We start from the raw sequence: 22,671 nt of genomic DNA, 5'->3' as shown, positions 1-22,671 counted from the left end.
CTCCAAGTAATCAGGCACTCGGCTTCATCTCACGCCTAAAACCTATAGTTGTCGCGCTGGAAAATACACCTACCGCACTCTAATGTAAATAACTAGTAAATGGGACCTGTGCGTTAAGCACTTTTTTACACGTGAGGTTGTTGTTAGCGCCAAAACGTACCGCATTACGTGTCCAAGTGGTGATTCTGCATAATAGTGCTAGTCTTACACATTCTTAAGTGTGGACCGCACCCCAGCAGATTGACCACGCGCCTCGATCAGTGCGGACGCATTATTATTTAAGCTTTTAAGATTAAAAGCTAACAGTTGTGACACTCGCTGCCCGCGTGTGTGTAAATTTCCCACTGACACAAATCAAAAGCTGTCGAGTCTCAATATGCAGCTTTGAATACAAACCAGACGTATTCACAGTGTATGCATTCTTTTTTAATTAAACATACTTAAGAGTATGATGTTTATAAAGGAAAATCGATAAGATTCATAAAATGAAAGGTAAACTACTCAAAAAATACGTAAAGCCTTTGACTCAAAATTGACGTGAAGACATACATAGAAAGAGGGTAAGTGTGAAAAATGCACAACAGGTTTGTTTTGATTTTGAGTAATTTGGTAAGCTTGATTATAAGTGGAATTAACTTAAGTAAACTGCTTTTGCTCTAAATATCTGTCAAATCTGAGGTTGATTTTTACCTTGGAGAAAAAAATAAAAGTTGTTACTGTTATCGATTTGGTACCAATCAAACAATGTTCAGTGTTTGTATTTTTTCATTAAAAATTCTCAAGAGTATAACTACACGGTGTTTATGCAAAAAACACGATCAGATTCATAAATTGAAAGGTAAATTGCTTAAAAAACACGTAAAATCCTTTGATTCAAAATTGACGTGACGACGTATCGAAGAGTGTGAAAAACGTACAACAGATCTATTTTGATTAAGGTTGCATAATTTGGTAAACTTGAGCATAAATGAAATAAACTGAAGTAAACCGTTACAAAAAAATTTATAGTGTTGCTCTGTACAAAACTTTAAAATAGAACCTAGAACTATTCTCCGAGACAGTCTATTTCCCACATTTTAGTTCTATTTATAAGATGCAATTTATAAACACATTTGCGACAAAACTGAAGTAATTACGACAAATGCAACAACAACAGAAAAGCGATCCGTCAAAAACTAGGTGGCTTTCGAAAAGTTATTTTACAAATGTCGTTAAAAAAAAATATTTGGAATTAAATAAAAACGGCCTTTTGTATAACCCATATGTGAACCCTATTGAGTATCTGTGGGACCCGTGCAAGAGGGATAAATAAAAATGTAAAAGTCAAATCAGTAAGTTTAGTTTTACAGTGTTTTTTAAATGCTAGTACAAAAAAACTGGGTCATCTGGAGATTCTCGAGTCCAGAAAACCATCTAAAACGGTAGGGATAAACTAACCCTGTCCATGAACATTCTACGCCACTGACACAACAATAGTAAACAATAAGTTAAACCATAGAAACTCGACAATGCTATGAACAAAAATACAAAAAAATTATTATTGTTGCTTGACAATCCCAATTAGGTTTTTACTTTTAATTCAGTAGCGTACTGACAATTTTAACCAAAACTTAATTTATTTTTATCTGGAAAACGAAAAGACTTTTATTAGATAATTTTTGTGTGTATGAGTTCTACTCATCGTCACCCATTACCAGTATTTTTTTGAACTAGCATTTAAAAAACACCCTGTATATCGGGCGTTCAAATGAAATCCTGGGCTGAGAAGGTTTTGGAAACCGTCGATTGTTTTGATTTTTTAAAGTGTAAATTGTACAGCACGGTGACAGCTAACCTAAAATTTATAAACGAAATATCTTTGTTTCTTTCATTCTTTACAATGTTTTACATTAAAAATAAAATAACTAAGGATTCCTATTCTCGAAGCAAAAATCTAACGGCACCCTTTGCTGAAAACAAACATGTTCAATCATGAGCCGTTTGAATATAAACAAATGTCATTTGTGTCAAACGGCGGGAAATACAAACTTTTCAAAATGGTTTACTTTTTCAACGCCTACTCAGCCCAGATTTTCATGTGAACGCATGATAGTAATAATATTTGCGAAGGAAAGCTCTGTAAACGTACAACGGACCAATACAAAAATTGTGGGGGTGCTCCAGGGCTCCACATTTGGACCAGAGCGTACCATCCACACTGATTCCTCAAAGCAACAGATTCAACAGGTTCAGATTCGATTTTCTTTGGCTCTTTGGAAGACACACATTGTGGTATAACTTTGTAGAATTGCTTAAAAAGTAGGTACATTTCTTGTCGTTTTTTACAATTTTCTTGTACCACTTCGCATGTTGTTGCTTGAGGCAACCAGCAAAATTTGTCCTGATGTCCCAACGACTTCCCAGGTCTAAGGTACTTCTTCTACTTCAACAGAAGACTCGCTTATCATTTTGTAGCAGCGACTTCTTCACGCCAAGTCAATCCTTCTCAATCAATGATGTTTGGTGGAACACATTGTAGTGGTAGTTTTTCCGGAGGACAAAGCTAAGTGGAATGGACCCAAACAACAACACTTTTTCCCGAGACATCAAAACACCTCCGAACATTACACCAAATGTATTACAGTGCCAAGGACAATAAATAATAAACCAGCAAACAGGATGTTTTGATTTAGTAGACGCAGGAGATTTTGTCCTTGCCTCTGCCACGGTTGCAAGATGTGTTTGGTCTTCAGTCGTGTAAAATGATACATATTTTCCAATCAGATTTGGTATTTGCGTGGGTTATGATTTTCCTAATCAGCGAGCGTTCTAAAAATCCCGAATTAGCCCGACCGTAGCAATTCGAAGTAAGTGGCCATTAAGTTGCGTGTCAATTTCAAAAATAATTTAATATTGCGACCTTCCTCCACATGCAAAAATATAAACCAGTAGTAAGTCACGACGAGTCCTATCTGTCCATTTGAAAGTCACCGGTCACAGCACATTTCCTCCGGACTGTACCTGCTTTCCAACAGATTTAAGTATCCGTAAAAGATTTCGATGAATCTTTAAAGCTCAATAACGTTTTACGAGCGTTCCAAAACGGGCCAGAGGAAGACGCGACGCGACTTTTCCGACAGTCGCTCCGAAATGTGAAAAGTTTCGAAACGAATCCAAATGGAATCCGAGGCGCCGCCACTCACCCATCGGACGTAAAAATAGAGCGTGTACACGCCTATATCGAAGATTTTGCTCGGACATGATTGCAATATTATAAACAAACCGGTGCCAAGCAAGTTAAAATTAAATATTTCCCTCTAGTACGAGATATGTAGGCGCTCCTCTGGAGTATCCAGTTAGTCTATGGTTTCGCTCCGTCTGGGCTAGTAGTGACTTTTGCAATGGCACCAAGAGTATACGTGACCATCGTGAGTCCGTCGGTGAGGGCCACCCTGCTCACCACCCATGCCCTAGGAATTAACATCGAGATGGAGGAGATCGACCTCAGCAACAAGGAACAGTTCAAGCCCAGCTTCCTCAAGGTACGTCCTAATTAGTGCGCCCGCCGGTGACAGCGTCAATCGTCGATCGATCTAAGTGGATTTCAGTGGAGCGAATGTGCGCAATTGCGCCGAAAACGGTGAAAATGGAGTGCCAAATGTGACCCCTGGACGTGAGGTTTGCCTCCGATCGGAGGAACGAAAGCTCGCGGCCTCTTTGCCAAACAAACAAACCCCGGTTCAGCGCTGAAATAACAATTAATAAAGGGGCCGTGTTTATTTTTCAGGAATGTGCTCTCCTGCAAAACAAACGTTCGGACGTTTTTGCAAGCTCAAGATTTTTCTGATTTTTTGTTGGGGTTTTTATTTGAGCCGACGGGACGAGGAAGGTTACACCAACTTGTTGCGTCGAGTTTTACAATTTTTAGAAGGTTCTGTCCAAATTGCAAAGATTTCAAACTTGTAGCAAGGTATGAAGTGGAGTAGCAAATTTAAAAATTTATTATTTATTTTGTAATATGGCGTAGAAACTAAGAAATGTTTTTATTTTCTTCTCTTGGAGATAGTAGTGCCAAAAAATTAGCTGTGATTAGTTTCTTCATGTGTTTAGCAACCAATTGCGTGACAAATATTGACCAATCAAAACGAGAAAACAAAAAATAACCCCATAAAATTTCTCTAAAATGCACATGTGCAATAATCTGATAAAAAATGTCGGTACCTGTTTTTTTTTTTAAATAAATTATTTTGAATAAAAAGGATTGGAAATAATGAGTTTGGTTTCATTCTATTCAGGAAATAATCAGCCGTATACCCCTCGTGCAAAATTTTAATATAGGCAATTTTTTTGCTAATGAACTCAAACATCCATATATTATTCGGTCAGGAGACCAATTATTATAAAATAAAAGCCCTCGACTTCGTCTCGTGCTCTTATTTGCTAATAATTGGTCTTCTGACCTCATTTATGGATGTTTTCGTTCATTACCAAAAAAATTTCCGATAAAAAATTTTACACTTTGGATATAATATGTGATAATTTAATTAATTTTGATAATACATTATTTTTCAGTTTCTCTATGTTGGTACCTAAGATCATTTTCAGGGACTTATTTTGGTTTTTCCACATGATTCAAGACCTATTATTAATCATTTATTATTTATTTATCTATTATAAAAAATCTAGAAGTTGAAAAGGTTGCTTTAAAGCTTTCATAACCAAGTAGAAATGAAACTTCAGTGTCTTTTTTGATCTGGCGTAGAGCCTTTTGTTAATAAAGACACATTTTTATTTTCATCTTTTGAAGTAAAATTCCCAAAAAATTAGTTGCGACAATTTAAAACAATACATTCCATTATTTTCCTTTCATTTAAAATAAAAAGAATAAGCCTGAAAAGTGGAAAAAAGCTCTGACATTTTTGTGATGTCAGTGTACCTAAAACTATTTTATTTTCTTCGTATCATTCAAGCTTAATGCAATTTTTTCCACATGTATTGATTTAAATTTAGCAAGTCCTACTTTTGAATTAATTGATCCTTGTGATTGTAACATTTTCACAGCGCAATTAAATATCGGGTGTTCATTTAAATTTCTCCTTAAAGTAGGCGTTCAAGAGTCGATTGTGAACGCAACACGGATTACGGATCAGCTGTTTAATCTAACCTCACTTTTTGCATTGTTTGTGTTTTTACTATGCAGACTGACGAGTGGTGCGTTCACAATCGACTGTAACGTCAACTTTAAATTTAAATGAACACCCGATATAATTTACAAAATTAACATGACAGTTTTTTTGCGATCTGGCGTAGAGCTTTTTGTAACTAAAGACACTTCCATTATTTATTTATTTAAAGTGAAAAGAGCAAAACTGCAAAAAGTTGCGAAATACTCGTAAAAGACTTTCTTCAGGAAATTATTTTATTTTTCTTGGCATCATTCGAGTTTTTCGTAATTTTTTAGACAAACCAAAGGTGTCATTTATATCGATTTAAATATAAATTTCTAGCACGATTTTAAAGACTTAATTTTTTTATTAGTAGTTTTTTGTGATAATTTCCACCATTTTCTAAGTTCTAAAAGCAATCACTTTATTTAATAGCAAAATAGGTACGTATCGGGTGTCCCAAAAGTACCGCGTTCATTTGAAGGTGCGTCATGTCATTTAGAGATGTAGTAGAGTGCTAGAAAAATATTTTTTTAAATCCTGACTGAGATATTGATTTTTTTTTAAATCTTTTTCAGCACTCCATGACACTTCTATATGATGCACCTTTAAGGGAATGCGATACTTTTGGAACAGCCCTGTATAAAGGGAATGCGATTCTTTTGGGACACCTGTATAAAAAAAAATATTTAAAGTTTTATGTGATTTATAAAGTTTTGTATTAAACTCCAGGGATTTTTTAATATCAAGCGTAGAAAAGTTTGTTTGTAAAGACAAATTTTTATTTTTAGCTCGTGGGATATAAATTTCAAAAAATTCGTTCTGACAATTTATGACAAAAATTTTCACCATGTCAGTACCTAACACTCTTCCGGAACTTGTTATTATATTTTATTCACATTATTGAAGATTTATGCAATTATTATATCCATAAACCAAAGGTAAAACAATTGTGTAGTTCTCTAATGTTTTTGGTAGATTCTTCAATTTGAATTTTATTTGCAACTTTAAATAGATCACTTTTCGTGTTTTCATAACACAGATCGACAACTTGTTGAATTGTATACCGAATCACTCCTCACTCCATTTTCTTTTACCTCAGAGTCCAAAAATAAAACTAAAGTTTTTCGAGCAATTACATTTTTATAAATATAATGTCAAGTTCATAATGGATTGAGTAAAACTCAATTAAGGCATTTCAAACAAAATTCTCACCATTTTCAGTTGTATTATTTTCACGAAAACTTCGTTTTTTGAAAGTATTTGAAACCTTTCCAGATTTTCTCACTAAAATATCTTCTTGAAAATTATTGTTGTGTTAAAAATACTGCAACCCCTAAAAGTATTCTCCTTTCTTTGTGATTTTCATTTGCATCGAGAGGAAGCTGCATTGGATATTTTTTTTATTTCATAGCCATTTTTAATCATTCCAAAATGTTAAAAATGTCCCCAATTGCTTAATAAATCTCTGATTTCAGCAAAGCACGAATTTATTAATGAATTTGTGTTATTTTCAAACTGTAGCAACTAAAAATGTCTCTCATTTAAAATAACAAGAACGTCAATTGTGGCCTGTTGCACTTTGTTACTGTCATGTCAGTGCCAAGTTTCAAACTTGCACTCCAAAAAATTACATGAAGTAGAAAAACAAACCAAACTTTACTCACTAGCTCCGTGAGTAATATTCAGACAAAATAACACTCAGTTACATTTCGTTAAGTAACGTGACATAATCGATGAATCAACAAATTTGCGCTTGAAGTGTTTACAAAGTAAATATGTAGGAAAAAATTTAAAAATTGTGAGACGTGTCAGAATCAACATTTACTTTGAGGAATTTTCAAAAATAAGACGTTTGCTGACAACTGCCAGACAAAAAAAACAGTATTATTGTAGATATTTAGTTCTGGTTGGTTCATTGTCGTGTTTTAAAATAAAATTTGTATCAGCACGTGATAATATTTTTTAATCTAGTATTATCTAGCAATCAGTAAATCTTGGATTGTCATGAGATTTTTGGTTTGCCAGAAAATAATTTCGTTGCAAATCGCTGTCTGTCTAGATCAAAAGAGAAGATTCGCTCATAACTCGGCACCCGCTTCGATTATCCAATTAACACCTCGAGCAACCGAAACACCAAACACCTCTTCACTTGCGGTTTACGTTCGCGGTTTGCGCACAAGTGTCCGCGCTAAAGATCCCAAAAACTGTTTTCGGCAGCGCTGAAATCCCTCTATTTATAAACGGCGTGATTTGATGAAAATCCCTTTATTTATAGATCGGAAAGAATCCTGATTGCGAAAGCATTTTGACCGGAATGAAATCGGAGGGTCGCACTCCGCCGACCGAAAACCAACGCGTTTAGCCGCATCGTAAACAAACGGAAAACAACAAGCCAAGTTAAAAGGCTTTTAATGCGAAAGCTTCATCGCCCAATTAATAACGGAAGCTTTGTTGCGTTCTATTCCGGTCGCTTGGTCCCACATGGCGCGTTTAAATTCTCTCTCTGGGAGGTGCGAAAATACGCTTTTCGGACGTAGGTAAGGCGGATTTATGATTTTCTCACCGGATTATTTATAGAGCTGAGATTTATTCGACGGTTTGTTTACGGCTACTGTTTCGCTAGGATTGTAAACAGAATAAAAAATAGAGATGGGCGTGACACCTGATGACTCCATTGTTGATGTTGTTAAACGCCAAAGCGCCAAATAAAACACTCACGAATTGGATTTCGCTGCGTTATTTATAATTAGCGCCATTCACTAGCAGGTCCTTTCGCGACAAAATCTTTTATTCTCACGCTAGCGTGGGCGCTGCGTTTTTGAATGGAGATCACGAAACCGCTGCTTCCAGTTGAATCCCCAACACACCGTCCCCACGTTGGAGGACGACGACGACTTCGTCGTCTGGGACAGCCACGTGATCAACGGGTACCTCGTCGACAAGTACGGCGGCATCGACGACTCCCTCTACCCCACCGACATGAACGAGAGGGCCAAAGTGAACCAGAAGCTCCACTTCGACACCGAACTGGCCCTCCTCAGTTCCAGGATCTTGGTGAGTCCGGTCCGGTCTGAAGGACCAAGGTTTCAGAGAGTACTGTTTGCAGAAATCGATCCTGCACGGGGGGAAGAAGAGCGCCCCGCAGGAGCAAGTGGACGAGATCGTGGAGCGCTACGACTTCTTGGAGAAATTCCTCACGGTCAACTCTCACGTAGCTCTAGGCCACCTGACCATCGCCGACTTCAGCGTGATAGCCACAGTCTCCACCATCGACCTGATAGTACCGGTCGACCTGAAAAAGTACCCGAAGATCGCGGCGTGGATGAAGAAGATGCAAGCGCTCCCCTACTACGCCGCCAACAAGAACGGCCTCGACAAAATCCGGGGACAGATCGCGGCGGCCCTCGAGGGCTGAAGAACCAACGTGTCCATCATGAATGTACCAACTACTTTTGTTTTTGAATGTTATCGCTTGTTTTTATGTAGACTTAAAAATCTTAAAATAAATAAAACTTCTCGAGGTCTGTTGTGGTGCGGTGGAAATCGTTTATTGTGACTAACAGGCGCCCGGACAAGTTTACGCTTCCGGTGTGGGCAGCATCTCCTTGAACTTGGCCAAGCCGTCGGCGTTGCACTCGTCGAAGTAGGGCAACTCCTTTCCGGTCTTCAGCCAGTCGGCCAGTTGGGGAAAGCGCTCGCCGTCCACGGGGATGAACAGGTCGGCGGACACGACCGTGGCGAGGATGCTCAGGTCGGCTATTGTCATTTCGTCACCTGCCAGCCAAGGGCGCCCGTTCAGGAACTCTTCCAGGAAGCCGTAAGCTTCGATCAGCTTGTCGCGGTCGTCTTCGGAGATGTCACCGGTGCCGGTGAACAGCGGGTACTAAAAATAGACGAAAAGTGGAACGAGGCTTAAAATATGATTTGCGGTTCGAGTTCCAATTCGAATTTAAATATTTGCGGGCCAAGAATTCCTCAAGTTTTATTGCACTCTGACAGAATCTTGGCCGATCAACGATATACAATACAAAAAAAAAAACAAAATCTGAATTACAGAGTAATACAATTCTTCATTTCGTTATCTCCATTAGTTGACGGCAAGTGATTTTTAAAGCTTTAGTTTCATCGGAAGTAACGTCAACTTTGAACTTGCATAGTTGTGCACTTAAAATAATTCACTAAGTTTTAATAACATTTTCTCTCTTAAATAATTCATGAAACGTTTTTTTTAAATTGAATGGTAAGATGGTTTTGGCAAACATAACATTCATAAAAACCAAACATTGGAATAGCTAATCAACAAAAATATCTTGTCCAACACCCACATTTTTTTCATAATTTTTTCAAATAGAATAAAGGAATGCCGACTTTCTTTGAAAAAAAGTGGACACTTTTTATGAGCAAGTTCATCAAGATTTCTTTCATTATTGCTAAATTTTACACAAAAATAATTTCGATCGAACTTTTTCATTTTATTTGTGAGATGCTCGACAAAATAACTCTTTTTGAATTTTGTGTCAAATGAACGAGACACCGTGTCACGTTTGGGAGATCTGGAGAAATATAAGGAGATCTATGAGCGTTACAAAGAGATTTTGGGAAGGTCCAGGGTGGGAGAAGGGAGGTTCGGTGGAGATATAAGGAGATCCGGGGAAAATGAAGGGAGATCCAGTGAGATTCGGGCAAGATGTAGGAAGATCCTGGGGGAGTACAGGGTGATCTGGAGATCCATGTACGTTACAAAGAGATCTCGGAAAGATACAGATAGATTCGAAGGATGTAGAAGAGGCTCCCGTAGAGATAGATCCAAGGGAAATGCAAAAAGATCTGTGGGTGACCCAGGATAGGAGATACAAGGAGATCCAAGAGGTTTACAACAAGATCATAAGGAGATACAGGAAGATCCCGGGAAGATAAAAGGAAATTCGGTGGAGATATAGAATGTTTCGGGGGAAATGCAGAGAGATTTACTGATATCCCAGAGGGGTCTAGAGAAATCTTGGAGAGGTATGGTGAGATCGGGAGTAGATACAGTAAGATCCGGGGAGACCTATGCACGTTACAAAGAGATCTGGGGAAGAAATAGAGAAATCCGGGGGAAATTGGGGGAGATTCGTGGAGATTTATGGAGATCCGGGAAAAAGCCAGAAAAATTTATGAGATTCGGAGGAGATATAGGAAGATATTGGAGCAGTACACGGAGATCTCGGGTAGATACAGGGACATCCATATACGTTACAAATAAATCTCGGGAAATACAGAGAGATTCGAAAGACGTAGAAGAGGCTCCGATGGAGATGAATCCAAAGAAAATGCAAAAAGATCTGTGGGAAATCTAGGATAGGAGATACAAGCAGATGTAAGGGGGATACAAAGAGATCCTGGGAAGATATAGGAAGATCCGGGGAAGGTAAAGGGAAATTCGGTAGAGATTTAAAAAGATTCGGTAATGCAGGGAGATCTACTGATATCCCACCCAGAGGGGTCTAGGGAGATTCTGGAGAGATATGCTGAGATCGGGAGTAGATACAGTAAGATTCGGGGAGATCTATGCAGGTTACAAAGAGATCTGGGGAAGATATACAGAAATCTGGGAGCAATTGAGGGAGATTCGTTGCAACTATATGGAGATCTGGGGCAAAGGCAGGAAGATTCATGAGAAATCCAGCAAAATGCAGTGAGATCCAAGGGAAATACAGGGAGATTTACTGATATCCCAGATGGGTCTAGGGTGATCCTGGAGCGGTATGGAGAGATTGGGAGTAGATATAGTAAGATCCGGGGAGATCCCTGCAGGTTACAAAGAGATCTAGGTAAAATACAGAGAGATTCGAAGGATGCAGAAGTGGCTCCGGTGGCGAAAGATCTATGAGAAATGCAAAAAGATCTGTGGGGAATCCAGGATAGGAAATACAGGGAGCTGCAAAGGGGATACAAAGAGATCCTGAGAAGATATAGGAAGATCCGGGGAAGATAAAGGGAAATTCGTTGGAGATATAGAAAGTTTAGGGGAAAATGTAGGGAGATTTACTGATATCCCTGGGGGGTCTAGGGAGATCCTGGAGAGGTATTGAGATCGGGAGCAGAGACAGTAAGATTTGGGGAGATCCATGCAGGTTACAAAGAGATCTGGGGAAGATATAGAGAAATCTGGGAGCAATTGAGGGAGATTCGTTGCAAATATATGGAGATCCAGGGCAAATGCAGGAAGATTCATGAGAAATCCAGCAAGATACAGTGAGATCCGGGGGAGATACAGAGAGATCTACTGATATCCCAGAGGGGTCTAGAGAGATCCTGGAGCGGTATGGGGAGACCAAGAGTAGATACAGTAAGATCCGGGAAAATCTACGTAGGTTACAAAGAGATCTGGGTAAGATACAGAGAGATTCGAAGGATGTAGAAGTGGTTCCGGTGGAGAAAGATGTAAGGGAAATGCAAAAACATCTGTAGGAAATCCAGGATAGGAGATACAAGGAGATGCAAGAGCGATGCAAAGAGATCCTGAAAACATATAGGAAGACCCGGGGAAGATAAAGGGAAATTCGGTGGAGATTTAAAAAGATTCGGAAATGTACTGATATCCCAGAGGGGTCTAGGGAGATCCTGAAGAAGTATGGTGAGATCGGGAGTAGAGACAGTAAGATTTGGGAAAATCCATGCAGGTTACAAAGAGATCTGGGGAAGATATAGAGAAATCCGGGAGGGAGATTCGTTGAAAATATATGGAGATCCGGAGCAAAGGTAGGAAGATTAATTAGAAATCCAGCAAAATGCAGTGAGATCCGGGGGAGATACAGGGAGATCTACTGATATCCCAGAGGAGTCTAGGGAGATTCTGGAGGGGTATGGTGAGTTTGGGAGTAGATACAGTAAAATCCCGGGAGATCCGTGCAGGTTACAAAGAGATTTGGGGAAGATATAGAGAAATCCGGGGGCAATTGAGGGACATTTATTGAAGATATTCCTATGTAGATCCAGGGAGAAGGCAAGAAGATTCATGGAAAATCCAAGGGGATACAGGGAGATCCAGGATGGAAGATGCAGAGAGATCTATGGGAATTACAAAGAGAGGTACAAGGATGTCCGGGGGAAATGCAGGGAGATTCGGGGGAGATCCTGCTGTGTTAGTTTCATAGACGCTACAATTCTGGGAAAGATTCTGTGGAAATGCAGGAAGGTGCATGGAAGATCCAGAGAGATGATAAGATTTGGAGAGACATTCTACAGAAATGCTCATTTCTGGCACGTGGACTGCTCTTTCGGCATTTATAAAAGTAAACTACAAAATAACCTTTCGATGAAAACTACCAAACTTCAGATGAGGATGTTGCGTATTCACTGTTAAAGGAGAAAATGTATCTAGTAAAATTCTTTGAAAATTAAATTGTGTTTGGTCTTTTCTTAAAAGAGTGTCCTACCCATGTCTTTTTTCACTTCGTGGACACGAGATTGATTTGAAAGAAATCTTTATCCAGTTCCCGCGGCAATAATTTACATTCATTTGCTACGAATTATTTTTCAGTTTGATACAAAAAGTATGGTCCAGATTTTGAAAAATTGCTTCTCACTTCGGTCTTTTTAAAAATAACAACCTGGTCAGGTTCGCTCTCAATCAACAAACAAGCACCAAATCAAACCCGCTGCCAACACGATCGCTCCAACTCACAAAAATGTCGGCGGTTATCAACAACTCTATTTATTAAAATTGGCATTTAACACTGATCCCGAACCTCATCAGCTGTGACAATTTTGAGACAAGTCCTTGAGGCACTTATTCATACATTAAATTCCACCCGGCTGACTCACTCTGTCATTATATTTAAAAAAGCAGTGGCGTAGAAACGTTGTTAAATCATGCGTTACAAAAATCCTTCGTCCTGCCTAGGTAATGAAACTAATCGAAGTAAATAATGCAATGGGACGCCCAAACTATCGATTTTGTAATCAAGATAAATACAAACATTAATGCCGACCCGCAGGACGAAACATTTCCGACCACCCACATTGTCCTGGCACGCCAAGGACCTCGCCACTAACGTGTCACATTCAGCAAAATTAATTATTCCACTTTTTTAATCTTTTCACCTCGATGAGGCCCCCAAAGCTGCTTCCGCCATTTAAATAATAATAACAAACTGACTTGTTTCAATAAAAAAAAAATATGGTAATTGTTTACTTTACCTACTTTTGGAATTTTCGCGTTTTTTCTGGCTAGACAGCCTCAGGGGGTCCTCCTACATTGTTTCCCACCACTCAAACCTTGTGCAAATGAATTTTCCTTGCCCTTTATTCTAAGACATTGACGCGCCCTTGAAACACAGCAAGAGAGAAAAAAAGGGCATTTGAATGGACGATCTAGGAGCACGCCCTAAGGCTATCTTGCCAGAAAAAACTCGAAAATGCCAGAAGTAGGTAAAGTAAACAATCACCAAAATTATTACAGATTATTCGATTTTCCTTTTGGTCTCGTAGTGGACTTACGGAAGCGGTGCGACATCTCTCGTAGAGGACGCCGTTCTCGAAGTGCAGCCTCTGATCGATCACAGCCCGCTTGCGAATGTCGTTTTTAGGGTAGAGGGTGTCGTCCTCCCCGTACTGACCTACCAGATATCCGGCAATGGCGTGGCTGTCCCAGACGACGAAATCATCATCCACGAAAATAGGAACGGTGTGTTGGGGGTTGAGCTGCAAACGTCTTCTATAAATTGTGAAAAGGGCGAATCGGGGCCTACCTCGAGCATCTCGGGCGTCCGCAAGGCCTCCTTGTCGACCTCCTCGATGTCAAGTTCGAGGCCGATGGCCTTGGCCACCATCAGGACGGCCCTGCAGGGAGGGCTCGCCTGCATCAAGTACAGTTTGGGTGCCATGGTCTGACTGCAGTTTGTGCTTTGAACGAAAGCTAGACGGTTACTGACTGATCCTTTAAAGGACAAAGCTTTACGTGGTGGCCGATCGAAATACTAAAACTGGGTCACGCCTAGCTTTCCTAGTAATGGATTATTGTTAATCGATGACGAGCGGAAAAAGTCTTAATTAGACGCGACGACATTTTATTCGGTGATAATTTAGAGCGTCCTTAAAAGCTCAGCCCTTTCGGCAAGTGCGAACGATGTTAATCCTCACAAAATGGTCACCAAATTTAATTTCATACTTTCTACAACAGTCTCTGCTTCATTTTCCACACACTCATTAATAGAGACAAATAAAAATTATTATCAGTGAATGGAATTAAAGTAATAAGACTAGTTTTGTAAAAGAATTATTATTGGTAGAGTGGCCATTCTATTTCTACTGTTATTGTGCAGTAATTTCTAATTATATTCTCCTATCCCACCTCCACCCGGCGGCACGGCAATTTTGCCGGAGTACATACACTATTACGGATAATACTATCAAGTAATAGTGCAGTGCTTATCAACATAATTACCGGCGTCTCGCCTCCGCATTTTGACTTTTTTGTGTTTTATGTTCTGTGTCAATGTTAAGGAATTTCCTCACGATGTGACATGAGTATAATAATATACCTTTTTGAATTTCAACCACCAATGTGTTCTCTAAGTCCAAAATTTTTAAATTTTTAAAAAGAGATTGGGGTACTATTCCTGTTGCTGAAATTATAAATGGTAAAATCGAAATTTTTTCTAAACACCAAAGATTTCTCATAGCAACGGAGAGTTCTAAATATTTATTAATTTTTGTATTATATGTCTATGTTATATTGTGTGAATTTGGAACAGCTATATCTAAAAGATATGCTTGCTTTTGTTGTTTATTTAAAATAATAATGTCTGGTCTGTTATGCTGAATGTGAATGTCAGTTAAAATTGTCCGATCAAAATATAATTTGTAATTGTCATTTTCTAAACAACTTTCTGGTTTATAAATGTAATGTGGTTGTGTATCCTTTAATAAATTGAATTTAACTGCTAAATTCATGTGTATAATTTTTGCGAATATATCATGACGTTTTTTATATTCGCTTTGAGCCAAAACGGTGCAAGAAGAAATGATATGTTCAATGGTTTCCCCTTCAGTTCCGCAAATCCTACATTTATCAATGATCGATTGTAAACCGCATATGTGTTTTTTATAATTTCTTGTATTTATAACACGATCTTGTATTGCAAATATAAAACCCTCAGTCTCAGGATGAATATTTGATTTTTTAAGCCATGCATGAGAAGCTTGAATATTAATTTCTGGCTGTTCTAGCTCTTTAAAATATCTCCCATGTAAAGACTTTTGTTTTATATTTGCTATAGTGTCAGGTATATTTGGCTCAACAATATCTGAAATTATATTATCACTTAAATTTAAAGGTGTGTAGCCTTTATCCGCTGAAACCAAAGCATTAAAAAAAGTGTTATCACGAGCTCTATTAAGAAAATAATTTTTTAGTGAAGCAATTTGATTATGTTGTAGAATTTCTAGATTTGAAAAACCCCTGCCACCATTTTCGCGTGGTAAATTAAATCTTTCAATAGCAGATTTGGGGTGATGTTTACAAAATTTTGTAAAGAGAACTCTAGTTTGAATATTTATATTCTGTAAATTAGTTTTGGACCATTTTATAATACCAAAAGAATAGGTCAACAATGGAACAGCATATGTATTAACTGCTTTAATTAAATTATTACCGTTTAATTTTGATTTTAAAATAGATTTAATTCTTAAATAAAATTGTTTTTCTAAATTTTCTTTTATAATTGAATGTTGAATATGATTTGATTGATTAATACCTAAATATTTATAAAATTCTCCTTTATTTAAATTTTTAATGATTTCTCCTTCTTTAGTTATATATTCTAAATTTTCGTAATGACCGCGACATATTGATTGCGTTTTACACTTATCAATACCAAAACTCATGCTAATATCATTTGAGAAATTTTCAGTTATTGTTAATAAAGATAAAATGTGATTCTTTTTAGATGCATAAAGTTTTATGTCATCCATATAAAGAAGGTGATTTAATTTTGATAGTGTGGTATTATTATGTCTAATATTGAAACCGTATCCAGTGCTATTTAATAGATTTGTCAAAGGATTAATGGCTAGACAAAACCATAAAGGACTTAAAGAATCTCCTTGATAAATTCCCCGTTTAATTTGAATAGGCTGGGATTTTAATTTAGTATTGTTTATTGATAAATTTAAAGTAGTTCTCCAAAATGTCATTACATGTGATAAAAAGTTAATCAAATCCAAATTAATTTTATAAATTAATTATATCATTATTGGAATAACAGTATTACCTAACAAATATATTGGGTGATTCAAAATGATTGTGGATGGCAACTATGTACGAAAATTTATGTGGCAACTGTGTGGGTGGGGTACAGTTAATATTTGTATGACATTTCATAAATGTGCATTTGATTTTTTTATACCATTGCACATTGATTTGACAATTTTCAAAATTGCGCGACTATGAATTGTCAAAGAAATGTCAACTCCATTCTACCCACATAGTTGCCACATACATTATCGTACATAGTTGCCATACTTATCCACAATCATTTTGAATACTTATCCCCATTTGCACAGGAAACAAATAATAATGACCAAACGAAAGTATTTTCGCATGACTATTTTTTTGGATAACAAATAATAAGAAATAAAGAAAAATAAATACCAAGACATTTTTTTTTGGTGTGAAGTTTGCACAACGAGGCTCTCGACTGAGTTTATGTAATCAGATAAGTGTAGTATCCCATAGGTAGCATACAAAATTGTATCTACGAGTGCTCAGGCATATTTGTTTTAGATTTCCGTTTTCGTGAAAGTGTGCAAAGAGAGAGAGAAAGAGATCTTCTGACGCAGAAGTAGTAGCGTCAATCGTTATTTTACTTCTTGTTGCTGAAAAATTACGAACCAAATATAAATTGCCTTGTTCCATTTTTTCCTACATGTATTCATTTTACCGATGGGGTGCGGTAAAGTAAATCATTACCTGTCTACAATGCGAGATATATCGCACGGTCGTAGATAAAAGTTTTTATATGTTCTTTCAAGTTTCACTAATGTAGATCGTATGTCTTGTCTGGATTTCTGGATAAATTCTCGTTACTTTAAGCCCACCTGTGGGAGATAAAACAAGAAAAATCGTTGTTGACTACTCTTCATTAATCTCATTCGGGAATTAAACAGAGTAATGCACTCTCTTGTGTGGCAAGTGTTACAACACACTGTTTCGCAGAAGCGAACATGACGATAATTGAACAGGTTTGAGACATGATTGGAACACAATTTTGCAATTTAGCTCGGCTCCAGGGCAACATGAAGGATTGTCGATGGAGAAAGGGGCTTTGAAAGGAAACACAATTCGATATTTATTTCCAATACAGGTAAGTATGTCTTTGTAAACAAATAAATATATAATAAACTTGTCCCCCGACATTCGTTTGTATTATTTAAGCCCTATACAACATGTTATTATTTAATGGTCTGCCGATTCCTCTCGGAAACGTCTGTCCTCGCAAAAAATTCAGTAACGTCAAAATAAAAAACGAATTTGTATTAAACGTATTTGTATTCAAATTGTAACATCAAACATTTATTGTCAGCTATTTTTAAAAAGAGACTCTTTGATACATTACCGACATGTGTCATCGTAGCGTAGTTAATTCATACGTTTTTTTCAATAAACATTTTTATACACAAATATCGGTCGTTTGAAAATTATTTAATATAGGATGCTTTGTTAATGTTTAATGTAATGGTAATTACACAATCGACTCATTTTACGTGGACCGTTTATGAAGATATACAAAGTGTCTATAAAAGAACGTAGGTATATCAAGAATTCTGTGGAATTGTGCAGTTCTATAATTTTATTGTGTCAAACTATGTCGAGCCGTTAACGCCGTCAAATCAGATGTCAACAGTCACATTTGAAATTGTTAAATCTTAGCGTCAATTGCGAGTGCGACGTCTTAGATGTTTTGCTTGTGATTTTCTTTAGTTTCTCTATTTAATTACCAACAGTCTTATTAAATATCTGTCATTAATGGACTTACATAACCTCTCTTTTTCTATTTGATACCTACCACAATATGCTACAGAACGGCAGAAATCAAATACAGGGTGTTTCTGAAATAGGTGCATTAATTTTAACTGATAACAGAACTCGTCAAACGGAACAACTTTTCTATCTACCATTTTGCCGAAAAACGATGTTTAATTCCAAAAAAAAATTGGAAAGACTTTTCACTAAAATAGCCCTATGCCACTAAATACAGCAACGGTTAATTGAGATCAGCGCTAATATGAAAAAAACATCCATTTTCATCCAGAAAACGTGTTTTAACGCCGAAATCGAAATTCAAATAAATCTACCTGTATAGCAAAAAATTCAATTCGTAAGAATCTGGTTGTTTCACGTTTTTAGGTAGCTTAGTTTTGGAGATATGAACGGTTTTAGAAAAATCTTTCCTATTTTTTTAAGCCATTACGCAACGTTTTTCGCCGAAATGGCAGAGAGAAAAGTTGTTCCTTTTGATGAGTTCTATTACCAGTTAAAATTAATGCACCTATTTCAGAAACACCCTGTATAGCCCGTTTTTTTTATAATCAATTGTCAGTGTCAAAATACAGAAAAAGACCAAACTGTATATGAACAAATCATTGACATTTGGTCCAGTTCTATCTCAATTTCACCCTAGATTTCCCCTAGATCATTATTGAGGTTATGTTCCCAACGTGATTTATAAAATTCACTGTTACGAATTTTCTGCCAACCTGACAACACTTTGACAATTGATTATAAAAAAAAACCGGACTTTATGTGGCTAAACAGACCATTGACACAACAATCAAAAAACAAAACAATAAAGCACACCAAACCAATGAAAAATCCCTAAGTTACAACTTCATCGATGACAATTCGTCAACAACTACAAACTACTTTTTTCTGTGTTTCCTGGCCACATGTTTCTCCAATTCGTGCCTGTAGTAATAGGAGCTGTCACAATACAAACACGTAATAGTCTTCTCTTTTCCACACTCGACATTTATATGACGCCTCAGATTCTGCTTCAACGAGTACGATTTCGAACAGTTGAAACACGAATAACGATCTGAAACACAAACCGACGTTACTCTCTCCAAAGACAATGTGGAAACGGACGGGGTGAAAAATACAATCGCCAACTACTGCAAGTGTTTATATGGTTTGACGTTATCATCGGTGTGTACACTAAATATGTGCTTGAGTATGCTGGACTTGTGCTTGGCCCTGTGCTCACATCTGGGACACTGGAACGCCGGTTCCTTCTGGCATTCGTATTTCTGGTGCCGCCACAGCGACCTCTGCACTTTGTACCTTCTCAGGCAAATGGGACATTGGTAAGCACCTGAAAAACGCAACCATTAGTAGATCTCCCTCCAGAGGCTCGCGGCACAAATCAACAGAGTAGCACTGTGTACATCTACATGTGGTGCTCTAAGTTCTACTTTGTCCTACATTCACCTCCGCTTCGCACCTAAAAGTAGACTCATTACGATCTTGTACTTCAACTGTTTGAGGCCAAAAATGCCAACCGGACTAAATAACGAGCCTGCAACGTTCCAACTACATTTATTACAAACACGTGGACACTCGAAAAATAACAACAAAATCTCGGGCGTCTACTTCTTGTACTTGCAGTCCTGCCACTGTTTGCTGTGTCTGAAGAGGTGCTGCTTCAGATTGCACTTCACCTTAGAGACAAACTGACAGTCGGGGATTGTACATCTGAACAGCGGCTCCTTCCCACATTCGAACTTCTTGTGCCTGTGGAGAGACTGTGAGTGTTTGTACGCGCGGAGACATTTGGGGCAGGTGTAGAGACGCTTCGTTCCTAAAAAAGACACCAATCAGAAAGTCGCCACAAAAGGGGTAAGAGACAAAGAAGAAAAGAGACACTTGAAGAGTACAGTTTATTCAGATGATTTGGTGACAGTTTATTTGCGTGTTTGATTGTACTGGTGGCGCTTCTCGTGCGCTGTCAAATTCCCTTTGACCTTGGCGACGTACGAGCAGCCGGGGTGGTGACAGCTCAAGCGCGGCTTCTTCTCGCACTCGAACTTGCGGTGGTTGTAGAGAGAGCCGGGGTGTTTGTACGAGCGAGAGCACACAGTGCATCGGTACTTTCTGAGCGAATCTACAAAGTTGACAATCAGAAAAGTGAGAAGGTGGAAGCTGAGGAAAAATTCAATCCCTCCAAAATAAATTATAGTGTATTTAGATTATTTATCTTATCAGACATTCAACAACTGCAGAAACGTCTTAACTTAACATTGCCATTCCCTAGTTTAACCTAAGAATCAACTTACAAACTATAACAATTTTGTTTTAAACATTAGAATAAACTCAACTATACAAGTTTAACTAAGAGGTGGAACACTCCAAGTGGAACACTTCAGGCGACTCACCCTGTATGTAGGTACTCACAAATGGACGTCATTTTTACAACAGTATAAAAATATAGAGCGTACAAAAATATGTTCATTTCTAAGGCTCTAGGGCGTGGGGTCTTCTCCGAGTCTCATTTTTTCCCGAAGATGACGATCGCCCTAATAATGTCAGACTTCAACAAGATATTGTGCTTCCTGGAGAGGTGGCGCTCGACGTGCGTCTTCTGGTAGCCCCTGTAGGGGCACTTGGAACAGCCGAACATCGGCAACTTGCCGCACTCGTACTTCATGTGCCGCGCCATCGTCGACTTCTTCGCGTAAGTCTTCCAACAGTTCCGACACGCGTATTCTTTATTGTCGAACAAGAAAAACCCTAAAACAATCCAGAGTTACGCAAGAAACAACAGTTGCAGTCTTAGAGAGTGCCTCGTAACACCTTCACCCAGTGTTAAAGCTACAAACAACTATTCGAGAGAGAATTGTTTATTGTGGTTATTATAGGTTAGTGGTATTTGATTGGTTTTGTCCGGAGACCGTGTTGCAGTGTTTCAAGGACGCCATGTGGTTCTGCAAGGAGTCCTTGCGGTGCGTTCTGAAATTGCAAGGCTGGCAAGAGAAAGAGGGCTTCTTGTCGCAAATGTACTTTAGGTGGCGTTGCAAATGCGTTTTATATTTGTACGTTTTGGCGCACTGGTGGCAAGCGAACCTCGGGAACTGTTCGGCTTCTGAAAAAAAGGACCGCTTTAGTCGATTTCACACAAAACTTGGATAAAAATAGTACGCTCGGTCACAACCACACATCACTCCTGAGTACGCGACGGTACTACCTGATGGGACGCAGAGGGAAAACTTTCTCGCCACAAAAGAAACTAGTACTAGATTATCTGAATTTCCAGTGTTGGAAACTCTTGCGATCAGTTTATTGTTCAATCACCTGCAAAGAATGACAACAAGAGTAACAACACACATGACAGTAGAGTGCCAGTCAAGTTGGATGCTTGTTTTCCACGTGCTTGGTCAGCGCCTTCTCTTGCATGAACTTAATTCCGCAGAAGTCGCAAGCGAATTTGAAATTGTTGCCACATTCTCGCTTCAGGTGGCGCCACAAACTCGGGTAGTGCTTGTACGACTTGCCACAAACTCGACATTGAAACCGGCCGTCATCTCCTAAAAAATATTTCAAATGAAATTTGTTCCACGAGGATTTGGCCAAGTTTATTTACATAATGGGATTCGGAAAAAAATCCGGGGCGGATATGAAAATGGAAATTGGGATTGAATTTAAATTGGAACGATTAGTAAAAGCGGTACAAAAAATTTTAATGTCACTGGGGAAGGAGTCAAGAATTGAAATTAGGCCACAGCGGGAGGACGTATCAATGCGACGCCACTGGCTACAAATTACGTGTGGTACCTGAAGATGGGAGGAGGAATCGAGGAAGTGACAGGTACCGCAAGTTATATCTAATTGGCAGCTGCACTAGATGAAGATTTGTGATGAGACTTGTGCGACAAGTGAGTTTGTGAAGTTTTAAATGATAGTTATTTATCCTTTCGAAGTTATGAAGCAATGAATGTTAGTGACAATTGAAAAAATGTGATCGGTATGAGAGTGAGTTTGTGACGCGAGTATGTGATGTTATCTGGAAGTTTCAATAACATTTTACAAAGTTAATTGCGCAATTAATTAATTATTTATGTTGCCAAAAAACTGATCCAGAAGTGGAAACTGAAAAGAAAATTATTACTATTAATACAAAGAATGATCGACAATAGCATCGCAGTAGGCTTATGCGACTGAGCAGGTTGTTGAGTAAACACTCAGCAGATGCGGCAAACATTCAGAAATCAAACAGCGTCAATCATTTTAATTTATGTGCAACGATTTGGAAGGTACGAATTTTCGAAGGGACCCCTGCAATTCGGAATTCTGGTAAAAAAAGCGCCACTGATCAAAAACGATGGCAGATACGTAAAAATGACCTGTATAAATTTAATTCATAATTTAGCATAGAATTCAAAAATAAAATCAAACTACGTAGGTTCCGTTTAAAAAAACATAACTTTAGTGTTTTTATAATAATGAGACACTCTGTATATATACCGCAATATTTTCCGAATGTGC

General features: G+C 38.1%; 2 protein-coding genes and 1 long non-coding RNA gene across 3 annotated transcripts; 1 reads left to right on the top strand and 2 right to left on the bottom strand.

Annotated features, from left to right (window-relative positions):
* Positions 1-3,274: 3,274 nt before the first annotated feature.
* On the top strand, positions 3,275-8,668 carry LOC138122341 (glutathione S-transferase 1-like). Its single transcript, XM_069036589.1, has 3 exons — positions 3,275-3,521; positions 7,998-8,201; positions 8,254-8,668. Exons 1-3 carry the CDS (start codon positions 3,381-3,383, stop codon positions 8,560-8,562), a joined length of 654 nt encoding a protein of 217 aa, XP_068892690.1. The 5' UTR covers positions 3,275-3,380; the 3' UTR covers positions 8,563-8,668.
* Position 8,669: 1 nt separating this feature from the next.
* LOC138122347 (glutathione S-transferase 1-like) lies at positions 8,670-14,759 on the bottom strand. Its single transcript, XM_069036598.1, has 3 exons — positions 13,883-14,759; positions 13,632-13,835; positions 8,670-9,030 (listed from the first exon to the last, which is right to left on the bottom strand). The coding sequence occupies exons 1-3, from the start codon at positions 14,015-14,017 to the stop codon at positions 8,725-8,727; spliced, it is 645 nt and encodes a 214-aa protein (XP_068892699.1). The 5' UTR covers positions 14,018-14,759; the 3' UTR covers positions 8,670-8,724.
* A 2,904-nt stretch (positions 14,760-17,663) lies between these two features.
* LOC138122356 (uncharacterized) lies at positions 17,664-20,703 on the bottom strand. Its single transcript, XR_011156441.1, has 2 exons — positions 19,692-20,703; positions 17,664-19,633 (listed from the first exon to the last, which is right to left on the bottom strand). It is a non-coding gene; the product is annotated as an uncharacterized lncRNA (long non-coding RNA).
* Positions 20,704-22,671: the final 1,968 nt, after the last annotated feature.

Source organism: Tenebrio molitor, chromosome 1, assembly GCF_963966145.1.
Source record: "Tenebrio molitor chromosome 1, icTenMoli1.1, whole genome shotgun sequence".
Lineage (NCBI taxonomy): Eukaryota > Metazoa > Arthropoda > Insecta > Coleoptera > Tenebrionidae > Tenebrio > Tenebrio molitor.
Note: the sequence above shows the minus strand (reverse complement) of the source record. Positions and strands in the feature narration are given on the sequence as shown.

Bases quoted from the DNA above. Each gene is read 5' to 3' on its own strand.
- LOC138122341 (XM_069036589.1), top strand. From the start codon at position 3,381: ATGGCACCAAGAGTATACGTGACCATCGTGAGTCCGTCGGTGAGGGCC. The intron at 3,522-7,997 runs GTACGTCCTAAT...CGCTGCTTCCAG, and splicing joins TCAAGCCCAGCTTCCTCAAG to TTGAATCCCCAACACACCGT. The intron at 8,202-8,253 runs GTGAGTCCGGTC...TACTGTTTGCAG, and splicing joins TCCTCAGTTCCAGGATCTTG to AAATCGATCCTGCACGGGGG.
- LOC138122347 (XM_069036598.1), bottom strand. From the start codon at position 14,017: ATGGCACCCAAACTGTACTTGATGCAGGCGAGCCCTCCCTGCAGGGCC. The intron at 13,836-13,882 runs GTAGGCCCCGAT...AGACGTTTGCAG, and splicing joins GGACGCCCGAGATGCTCGAG to CTCAACCCCCAACACACCGT. The intron at 9,031-13,631 runs GTAAGTCCACTA...GTCTATTTTTAG, and splicing joins AGAGATGTCGCACCGCTTCC to TACCCGCTGTTCACCGGCAC.